At 45.7% G+C, this 11,207-nt stretch overlaps 1 protein-coding gene across 5 annotated transcripts; it reads right to left on the bottom strand.

Annotated features, from left to right (window-relative positions):
• Window positions 1–2,570: 2,570 nt before the first annotated feature.
• Window positions 2,571–10,534, bottom strand: SLITRK3 (SLIT and NTRK like family member 3). Of its 5 annotated transcripts, none has more exons than XM_030576171.1 (4): window positions 10,457–10,534; window positions 9,606–9,632; window positions 8,936–9,027; window positions 2,571–7,973 (listed from the first exon to the last, which is right to left on the bottom strand). In XM_030576171.1, exon 4 carries the CDS (start codon window positions 7,953–7,955, stop codon window positions 5,103–5,105), a length of 2,853 nt encoding a protein of 950 aa, XP_030432031.1. In that variant the 5' UTR covers window positions 7,956–7,973; window positions 8,936–9,027; window positions 9,606–9,632; window positions 10,457–10,534; the 3' UTR covers window positions 2,571–5,102. The 5 variants fall into 5 exon arrangements, 4 of the variants coding, with proteins under 4 accessions (XP_030432031.1, XP_030432029.1, XP_030432030.1 ...); XM_030576169.1 differs by lacking the exon at window positions 10,457–10,534 and adding an exon at window positions 10,258–10,337; XR_004002079.1 differs by lacking the exons at window positions 8,936–9,027; window positions 10,457–10,534 and having other exon boundaries at window positions 2,571–4,543; window positions 4,858–7,973; window positions 9,606–10,122.
• Between the last annotated feature and the right edge of the window lie 673 nt (window positions 10,535–11,207).

Raw genomic sequence — 11,207 nt, 5'->3', positions numbered from 1 at the left:
AGCTGTACTTTGCCCATAAACCTCATGATAGTTAAGGAATGGAGAAAACCAGTACACCTACACATAGAAGACTACATTTTGTACACCCTATTCATGCAGACAGTCCCACTTATATCAATGTGGCTACTTTCTTGAGCAAGCTCTAATTTTACATATCACTCATGAGTTACTGCTTACGTGCAGTAGAGCTTGAAAAACCTATGGCAGTTCAGGAGGACATTTTGTAGTGAATTTTGTGTGCCACTGACTTAAATGTTTATAGCTAACAATATTGATGATTATTGTACATTTCTAGATCAAAATTAAATGAACTGCAATCACAAAATAAAATACATAAAGAAATAATAAAAACATACAACATTTGTTAAAAGTGCTTTGACATAATCTTGAATTGAAAAGGCTGTGTTATGGCAACCAACTCCATTGAAATACTTCACAAACGACCCCTTTGAAATACTGAATATAGCCCGTTCGTTTATAAGCTGACCCCACAAAATGGATAGGTAAAAATAGCAAAAACTGTATGACCCTTTCATAAGCCGACCCTATATTTCAAGGGTTGGAAAACTTTGGCTCCCGGCCCATCAGCATAAGCCACTGGCGGGTCAGGACGTTTTGTTTACCTGGAGCACATCGCTCCAGGTAAACAAAACAACAATATATTAGATATTCAGTTCAATGATTCCATAGAGCAGGGGTCGGCAACCTTTCAGAAGTGCTGTGCCAAGTCTTAATTTATTCGCAGTAATTTAAGGTTTCGTGTGCCAGTAATACATTTTACATTTACAGGGGCCGGCGGATGGAACCCCAGACTAGCAGCAGGCTGAGCGGACCGGTGGCTGGGACTCCAGGCCAGCAATGGGCTGAGCGGCTCAGCCCACTGCCAGTCTGGTGTTCCGTCCATCCAGGTTGGTAGCGGGTTGAGCAGGGCCGGCGGCGGGGACACCAGGCTGGCAGCAGCATGCCACAGTAAATCAGCTCACTTGCCACCTTTGGCACACGTGCCATAGATTGCCATCCCCTGCCATAGTTTAAAATCATCAAATTTTGGTGTAGACCCGTTTCTAAGCCAAACCCCACTCTTTGATGCATCACCTTTTTACCAAAAATATTTGGCTTATGAACGAGTATTCACTTAACTATAACACACATTTATTGGCTTACAAGAACAGCCTTTTAGAGAAGGAATACTCTACTGAACTCAGATTTTGCATTAGGAGAAGAGTATTCATACCATTAGAAATAAACACTTTCTGTTCTGTTGATGCAGTAGGAGAGACCTTTTATTTCCCAGGCTCAAACACTTCTTTTTAAGTGGGATTTTCTTTATAAGAATTGTATGAAAAGTCCTAGGAAATGGGGAGGAACTCTGACATTTAGTTATCTTCCCTTTCTAGCTATACATTTATTATAAGCTATGACTGTGACTTACCTGGACTTTTTTCCCTTTCACCTGTAGGAAGAATTTCAACATAGTAAATTAGTGAATAAAAATAACCGTATGATGAATGTTTTACCACAAGATTCTGAGCATTAGCACATACATTAACCTGATGTTAACTACTTGTCAATACAATACTGAATTAAGTTAAAAAAATTATTTTTATTTAAAATATTGTTCCATTAAACATCACTTATGTGAATGTGGATAATTTTATTTTATTTTATTCCTTCCAAATAGTATCAATTTTATGAATAATACTGCTAATAATGATAAATAATCCCTATTAATTAAGTTCACTCAGACTGATGGATATGAATATTCTCCCTTCACAGATCAGATATGACAGATCCACATTTGTTTTCTAAAGTGGACAGTAATTTTACCATCCCCTCATCCACAACTTATCACAATAAAATAAAATAAAAAATAAAATAAGCATCATCGTATTACACATTAGATATCACAGTTAAATATTCTGAACACTTTTACAGATATTCTCCCCCAACTGATTTCAAAGAGTTTATAATCACAGAAAATAAGTTTCCTGCACAATAAAAAAAATAACTCAATATAAGCCAAAAAATTATCTTTTAATACAAAATTCCATTCTCATAGAATAAATTTATTTCCACTGAATAAATAGATTCCCTCACCAGTTGCAGGCAAGATGCTCTTGCCTTTTTGTAGTTTAAATAAAATATAAATATTATTTATAATGATTGGCTTACACTTTGATATGACTTATGAACACTCAGGTTTTGCTTCCCCCTCCCCACCACAAAATGTGTACAGCACCAGTCACACCAGGGATTGTACTTTAACCTGACATATCATACTCCATGTTCTGCATGCTGCAGCATTATCAATGGAATTATAACGATTATCATCAGAAGGATCTGGCCTTGCACTTTGATGTTTGTTTTTTTGTAAATACCAGCATGCTTTTCTACTATCCATTAAAAGCAGATTAGTGCTGAATGCAGTAATAATGAAACCCAACATCAATACTATAGAAGGATCTGAGAAGTTGGAAGTTCATAACATTAACCAATAATATGGAGGTGATGCAAAGATTTACAGACTTTTGAAGCTGTCCCCTCACCCACCCGCCCCGCATTATCTCTAAGGTCCAGAGGGCTATTACTGATTCACAGAAAATGTTTTCTACTTCCTCCACATAGCTGTCAGAGACAGACAGAGAGCCTGTACTGTGCATACCTGCCAAACCTATAATTAGGGCCATCTGAGGAGAACATCCACCTTTTCACTCCATTGGACGACAATGTGCTGGGTGGAATAATTTTGTTACACAAGAGAAAGGGAAGCAGCCTTTCCTGACCAGGATATCTGGCATGGATGTGGCACATCAGTCCATGCAAACATAGGCTCTTTCCTCACCCAATCCAAAAAGTTGCAACTTACGAATGGACATTTAGTCCCATAACAAATGCCCAAAGGGACAAGAATATTAGATAAAGGGTTTGGGGTGTTTTTAAACAGTGGAAACATTTTTCAATTTACCTTGATAAACTGCCACGATTGTTGTTTTTATTAACACTAAATATATTTTGATTTATTATTTCTATATAAAATTCATTATTTGAGATTTTTAGGAGAGGGCCTCAGCGACGTAACTGCACGGCTAAGGAGCTGACATTCACATTCCCATTTAATTTGTTCCCTAGCTTGATGTAAGGCATTAGTGATGTCTGGTGAATTACATTCAAAGTAACGATTTCATGCTATTAAGGACACACTCAGGAATCCAAGCGGAAAGTACCGGACGGGCGGCACAACTCAGCAGCAGCCTTTGCTGTGCTCGGTGGAGTTCCGGCGCCATCTACTGGCCACATTGGGTAACTCCCCCCAAAAAGCTTTCCCTCGGCTTTTTCTGTGCGTCAATCCAGATCTATCTGGAACAAGATACCAGCTAGTACCTTAAAAGAAAAATCCGTTTTTCTTTGGTTTCGCTCAGATCTAAGTGGGTTGTAAACTGGGTGACGGGGCAAGTCTGTTTTGCAGCATGATTTTAATGACACACATTTTGTAAAATCAGCCTAACCCCCCTAGTTGTTCTGATTGCAGCAAGGCAAGGGAGAGACCCAGCAAACCTCAGCTATTGGGCCTGAATTTCCCATATTGTTTCAGTCTTTTCCAAACGAGGGGAGAGAACATTCCAAGTGCAATTGTATCAAATACTTAAATTTACATCTAAACCTTTCTCCAATCTCTACTCATTTCCTTATATAATTGATGTGAATTTAAACTCTGAAAAGTTCTAATACTAATGCCTTATTTTCTCCTAGGTTGTAGCAGAACACAGATTCTACTAGCAATATTAGTAGAAAAAATTGGGTTAATTCTGCTGCTTATTTTTAAATAGCAGAAACTCTGACATAGTTACAGTGCAATGTGGAAGAAAAATAGGTTTCAAATCGGATTTTTAAATTCCTAAGTGGTATTGTGGCAGAAGTTGTACAGATCCCCCCCCCCCCCGGTTAACGTCACAGTGCACTGAACAGTGATTAATAAAATAACTTTCAGGATTAAGGTGGGAGAAGTAATCATTGGTAGGGGGAGGGTAAGCTAAAATTTTAGGTTCAAGCTTTGTATCCTCTATATATCTATATGTATTTTTTTCAAAACTTTTTATTAGGAAAGCTATACCAGACGCATCACTGTACAATGAATGATTAAACATTACCTTTACAATGTATATTCACTTGAAATTACAGAATAAATATATGCACATTGTTGTTTGTATTTGTGTGTGTGTGTGAGAGAGAAAACATTAAAAGTGCTTCCTACAAAGCCGTTAGTGATAGGTACCCAGTATTTTTTTTTATTTTTATTGTATATTTGCATGGGTTTGTTTTAATAACGAAGTGCGGATGTCCTCCAAAAACTCATGGCGTCATGAAGTGTCATTGATCATCCCTAGGTGTGTGTGCGTGCGCCACGTGGTTACATCCAATGGGCTTCTTCCTTCCGGATGACTTCACACTGGATATGGAATTCCCCCCTCCAGGAGGAGAAGGGCGAGCGGAACGGAAGGGGAGCCGATCGGAGTGGCTAGGGAGGGGAGCTGTGTGGACGCGTCTACGTGTGTGTGCATGTGAAAGAGAGAGACGAGAGTGAGAGAACATTCGAACAAGACCCCCCGCCCCTCCCCCTTGCAGTTTCCAGCATGCAGCAAACTGCATTTGATTGTTTTAAATAAATGTACAGGATCTGTGCCATGATGGGCAAGAAGAAAGAAAGCCACAAAATGCCATCTCCCCCTACCCCAAGGGAAAAAAAAAAGAAAGTAAAAAGTTTACTGCAACAGAAAAAAAAGAGACATAGAATTTACTTAGTTAGGATCAATACAAAGATCCCCGTAGTAATAATAATAATAATTAATAATAATATACCTTAGACATGGCACAGTCAAAGTCTCAGTTTCAGTATAAAAAATAATGATTAACATCTGCTGGCAAGTCTGCGAAGGCACTTCATTGATTAATGATCTGAGAACGGCCCTTCCCCCAAACACACACCTCTGGTGGGGGAGAGCACACAGCTGTATTCTCTATTCTCATCATGCGCTTGCACGGGGGCTGGAGAAGAGGGGCCGGGGGCGCTACTGGCGGGCCGGGGAGGGAGAAAAGCTATCGGGTCAGAACCTATAGGTTGTCTTCTCCAGGACTTCGAGGTAATCCGGCTTGGTTTGGAGTTTGGCCCTTAACTCGAGGTATTCGCTTGGGGGGGGTTGGTCTGTGAAGCCCTTGCCGGCCGAGAAGAGCAGGGTTTCCTTCAGCCTGGCGTCCTGCTGCAGGTCCGGGTACTGCATGCCCGGCGGGTGGACGTGCAGTTCCTTTAACTTGGGCACCGTGCCGTAGAGGCAGTCCACGAAGCCCACCGTGCAGGGCAGCGGCGGCCGCTCTCTGTCCAGCCCGGCGCCGGCCGGCGGGAAGAGCAACACCCCGCCGTTCTTCTCGTGGGGGAAGCCGGCCGGCGCCAGCGCCAGCTCCCCGGCCAGCGCCAGCCCGCCTCCCCCGGCCGGGTGGTGGTGGTGCGGGTGGGTAGCGGCCACGATGGTGTTGAGCTGGGAGCTGGACACGGCCAGGCTCCACTCCTGCTCCTTCTCCAGCAAGGTCCGGTAGTGGGTGCTGTTCTCCTGCTGGCCGGGCTCGGCGAACGGCTCCCCCGCCCCGCCTCCCCCCAGGCGCTCGCCGGCCTCGCCGCCGCCGCCGCCGCCATCCTCCCGCTCCGCCTCCTCCTCCCGCGGCTTGTAGATGGGGTTGTTGCACATGTGGGTCACCGGGTGGGGGATGTAGTCGTAGACGTGCCCCACGGGGTGAGCCTTCTCCGGCGAGGCGCCCCCGCCGCCCGCCACGCGGCCGCCCTCCTCGAAGAAGCGGTGGCACTGCATGTGGATGCCGCTCAGGTCCCCCGCCTCCGGCCGCTTGCTGCGGAAGGGCAGTTTCTTGCGCCGCCGGCGCAGCACGAAGGCGAAGAGCCCCGCGGCGATGAAGACGGCCGAGAAGAAGAGGACCAGCAGGCTGAGGATGAGCACGGAGAGCGGCACGGCGGCGGCGCCGGCCGGGGAGAGCTCGTAAGCCGAGGGGCTGCTGGGGCTGGGCTTGCCCCCTGGCGGGGCGGGCGAGGCGGCCGCCGCGTGCAGCAGCTCCGGACACAGCGCCTCCAGCTCCACCGAGCGCACGTCCCGGCGGGTGAGGTTCTCCGGGCTGGCGCACAGCACGTCCCCCACCACGATGACCGAGCTGATGGTCTCGATCCACTGCTTGAGCGGCACCAGGTCGCAGGTGCAGTCCCAGGGGTTGAGCTTGAGGTCGATCTGCACGATGGCGTGGAGGTGCTCCAGCACCCCGGCCACGGGCAGGTAGAGGAAGTGGTTGTTCCTCAGGTTGAGCCTGGCCAGGGAGGTGCCTGCAAAGGCATCGGTGGGCAGGGTCCGCAGCAGGTTGTCGTTGAGGAAGAGCAGCTTCAGATTGGGCATGAGGCTGAAGGCTGCGGGCTGGATCTCCCTGATCAGGTTGTACTCGAAGTACAGGTAATGCAAGCTCTGCAAGCCCCTGAACATGCCCGGAGTCAGCCTCTCGATGTCATTGCCGTTCAGGTACAGGCTCTTCAGGTTAGGCAGGTTAATAAAAGCCCCATCCTGCACGTAGGAGATACGGTTGTTCCCAAGGTGTAAGAGATCCAAGGAAGAAAAATTCCAGAAATCGGAGCGGTAGATTTTCTGTATCAAATTGCCGCTCAGATACAACTTCTTGGCGTTCAAGGGCCTTGGCAGGAGCTCGGAGATGTTGTGAAATCCTCTCTCCTTGCAATTGACTGTCAGGCCCAAGTCGTTGATGTGCAAACTACAAGAGCACCCAGTAGGGCATATGATGGGGATCGGGGGCCTTGTCTGATATGCAGCTATAGGAGGCTGGTTTGGCCCAGGATACAGGCCTCGGGATGTAGGGGGAGGTTTGGGCACTCTGGGCTGCTTGGTGGGTTTGGGCTGCTTATTGGATGTTTTGTACTCAACGGAGGAAGCAGTGAAATGGAAGGAGGATAGCATGGAGGAAGGCTTAGTAGGCCATGCGTTCTCCTTGCTAGATGACAACTGAGGAATCCCCAGACTGGCCTCGACTTCGGAGTCAGACAGCATGGGGCAGAGTTTACTCCTTTTGATTTCCCTCAGGTCCTTACCATGGAAGTGGAAGGGGGTCTCACATGTTATGTCTCCCACAAGGGCAGTGTAAGGGATGCGCTCCAGCCAACTTTTCAGCTGCACAATCTCACAGGTACAGTTCCAAGGGTTCTCCTCCAGCTGGATTTCCATCAGGCTCCTGCCAATATGGTCCAGCATCCCTCGATAGGAAAGGACTTTTAACCTGTTTCCTCGTAAGTCCAAATGGGTTAAGGACACAGATTTAAATAGGTTGGTGGGAAGCATGGGGATAAGGTTGTCATTTAAGATCAAGACTCTCAGTTTGCTCAGATTTCGAAATGCCCCACTTTCAATCCGTTTAATGACATTATAATCTGCCTGCAGATATTCCAGACTTTCCAAACTCAGGAAAGTGTCGTTTCTGAAAATGTCTAATTTATTTTCGTGCAGGTACAATCGCTTCAGAACTTTGAGCCCATTAAAGGCTCCTGTCTGAATGTCCTGCAGTGCATTGTTCCCAAGGTTAATAGACACAGCATTGTTCAAATGAAGAAAACTGTTAGTGTATAATTTCCTCATGGAATTCCTCTGCAGATAAAGTTTAAAAGGTCTTGACCACGACTCCGTTATCTGACTAATATTTATAAATCCTTTATTGTCGCAATGTATATGGAAAAGGCTCTCTTTTACTTCACAGTAACATGGATCAAAGCAGGGCTCGTCAATTTCCTCCGAGTCCTCTATCAAGGGAATTGGTGTAGTCCATGCTAGAGCAATTGTGCTTAGAAGAATTACCCACAACATCCTTTCTTTATGGAGAGTCTCTGCTGTGGGAGGTGTCATCATTTGTGGCTGATTACAAAACTGTAACAGAAATAAAAATACAGAATTTTAGTATTTAGTCATGTCACTGTTCTTAATAAACTCCATTCTTGCTAGACTTTTATTAGGCTCTTGGAAAGTTCAGCAATTGTTGGGTAGACTTCAAAACAAACTCTAGCAGTGCTTGATGTTCAAGGCTGGTTTCAGACTTAAGAGTTATAGAAATCTCTAATCATAAGATGCCATATTTTCCCTTCCCATATGATATTTAGTAAATGTCATCTATAATGAAAATAGCATGCACATACCATATAGCAAATGAACATATAGTCTCAGCGTATTGCATATATACATATTTTTCACCACATGACCAGTGTTTAGAAAAACAGTTATTTGCAGCTTACCTCTGTGCACATCATAACCTGCATTGATTATAGGAGAAAATACCAGTGGATATCTTTCACCAGCATCATACTACATCCTTTATATATACACATACACACACACACACAAAAACCCTCCCAAAGTTGCTAGATTGCATTGGTCGGATATTCAGTGCACCAGCTCAGTATATTCTATATGTAAGTTTGCAGGAATGTGCAGGGTTTGTAAATGTCCCTGATCTAACAGTTTCCATTAGAAATTTTCACAGTGTCTTTAATAATGCTTAACAACCGTGATTTAAAATAAAACCTCCCCCTTCCAGACACACTGATGGATTAATGCTGCTGGTATGTTATCAGATAAATACATACTGCATATTAGTCATTTTAGCTGATTAAAGCATTTAGAGATGATTAATCTTTCTAAAGCACATGCCCATGCGATCATCAGATCTAAGACGAAGTGACAGCTAAAGAAGCATTTCGGACTGAAATGCTCAAGCTGGTTTGGATTATGACATTTTGCGCCCCCAGGATCAACCAAGAGACCCGGTTAAAAAGCTGAAAGTGGAAGAAAAATGCCTTGACACCAGCTGATAAATTATCTATCCTACTGTCTACCTTTCAAAAAGAAGACACCATTCTTCTCCACTCAGAGGAAACGAATACTGTTCTGATGAGATGCAGCTCCCCAAGATACAGTTTTGCCCTTCCTTTTGCCAGATATTTCAAACGTGTGGGGATAAATAAACGTTAATAATTATGCTAATAATAATGATGGTGATGCAGCCCTTCTTGAGTCAGTGAAATATCAGATTGAAATTGTTCCAAGGGATCGTTGATTTTAGTCCAAATTTATCAATAAAAATGACCTTTTTCTTTGCCTTTCCAAGGTACAGCTAGAGAATTCTCTCCCACCCCCCTTCCCCGCACAAACTTAGAATCGGAAAGACGCATTTAGGGAGAGAAATGGGAAAGGGATACAAAGCCTTCGGATCAACTTGCCAATGCAACCCTCAGCTGTAGGAAAGGGGAGATGGGAGAAAAGAGAAATACCCTGTGCAATTAAAGCCGTGATCTAATTGGGAAGAAGAGAGAGAGAGAGAGAGAGAGAAAGGAGAGCTATATTGCAGTACCCGTCAGTCCTATCTGTCTCTTTTGCAAAATAGCGACTTAAGTTCTTTCTGTTCTGCAAGGGCTATAATAAAATGATGTGGGGGCGGGGGATAGACAATGGGGGGCGTCTTTGAAGCTAGGCAGAAAGAAGAGGATCAAGAACGCTTGTACTTACCGGTTTGCAGGAGAGATTTTAGCACATCTGAAAATAAATAAATAAATACAATTTAAAAAAGCTCGAGTTTAAGGATTGCTGGTTTCACTCTGTCTCTTTCTGTCTCTCTCTCTACTCCGGCTGAGGCTGAGGCAAAAGGGAAGGAAAAAAAAGGCAAGCAAGCCTGAAACGTGCTGGGAATGCAATGAGCTCCTCAATGAGCTTCTTTAGGATGCAGAGCTGCTGTTTGGCACACTCAATGGAGGAGGGAGGAGAAGGGGGTTGCTGCAGGCTCCCAGCTCTGGGGCTGCTGCTTTCTCTGGGCAGCAGCAGCACATCGTTGGGAGGTGGAGGGAGAGGGAGGGAGGCTCAATCACAGCGGAGAATCTCGGGCTTCTCTCTCTTTCTCTCCGTGTGTGTGTGGTGGTGGTGCCCTGGATCAGGCTTTTCCACGTCATGAAAATGAGCTTCAAGAAGGGGAACAAATGAAGGGGGCGCGCTTGGCACCAGGTCGGGGGCGCGCATTTGGGAAGCCCTGACTGTACAGCTTTTTTTTCCTTCGGGGGGGGGGTGGTAAGGTGGGGTGGGGGAGGAGTGGGAAATAAACTGGGGAAAGCCTAGAAGAACGAGGAAGGAAGGAGCAGCCTCCAGAAACGAGCCACAGTCCCCTCACCCCAACTCTCAAGGAAAAAGATCCCCCGATTGCCAACTGCAAATTCCATCAAGGCGCTCGCGCCGCGGGTAGATCATCGGGAGAAATGTATCTCTGGCCAGCTGCCCCCAGACAGGTCCCTCTCCGCGCACAGACACTGCTGCAAAGCCAATAGATTAGTTGATGCGGAGCCGAAGGTAGCCGCTCTCCATCATCACACCTGGGTGTCCCAACGTGAGAGCTCGGGAAGCCCCAGCCTGGGTGACTTGAACAAGGTGGTTCCTCTCTCCTCGCATTTCCTCGCTCTCTTTGATCCCTTTGCACCACGAGCGCCCCTTTTTTGGATCGTCGTGCTGCAGCTCGAGCCTTCAATCTTCCCCAGGATCCAACAGCCTCCTGTTCGCTTCCAGCTTTAAAAGGAGGCAAGGCAAATGGCTGGGAAAAGACCCGGAATCACTTGGGTAACAACGGCACATTTTGCATTCTGTCACCGAGCAAGGCATCAAAAGCGAAGAGGAGGATTTAACTCCTTAACCGCCGCACGATTTTTCGGTCTGGCTTTGTGTGTGTGGCGTGTGCCCGAGAAGAAAACCATGCCCGATGTTGACTGGATCCGGGAAGAGAATACAACTCAGCGGACATCTTTTCACGACAGAGGCAGCAAGAAGGTAATACAGTTTTGCTGAGAAACCGGGGCGAAGGAAAGTGACACTGTGTGGGCGGGAGTAGATTATTTGTTCGTGAAGAGCTGCCAGCCGGTAGCAGGTCACTGGAGGGAGAGCCTTGCAGCTGAGACTCGAGAGTCTGTCCAAATTTACCGTTGGCTTAAATTTAGCTGCCAAGATCGGTTGTCAGGGCGAAGTTTTTTTAAGCAACAGAGGGGCTATTGGGTCAGTAATACACGTCTCAGTCCCTGTCTGTGCATTTCAAAACTCAAATTCAGATTTTTGTTCAGCGCTGGTCAACGTAGT

Source organism: Gopherus evgoodei, chromosome 9 (genome assembly GCF_007399415.2).
Source record: "Gopherus evgoodei ecotype Sinaloan lineage chromosome 9, rGopEvg1_v1.p, whole genome shotgun sequence".
In the NCBI taxonomy this organism is placed as follows: domain Eukaryota; kingdom Metazoa; phylum Chordata; order Testudines; family Testudinidae; genus Gopherus; species Gopherus evgoodei.
Note: the sequence above shows the minus strand (reverse complement) of the source record. Positions and strands in the feature narration are given on the sequence as shown.

Bases quoted from the DNA above. Each gene is read 5' to 3' on its own strand.
- SLITRK3 (XM_030576171.1), bottom strand. From the start codon at position 7,955: ATGATGACACCTCCCACAGCAGAGACTCTCCATAAAGAAAGGATGTTG.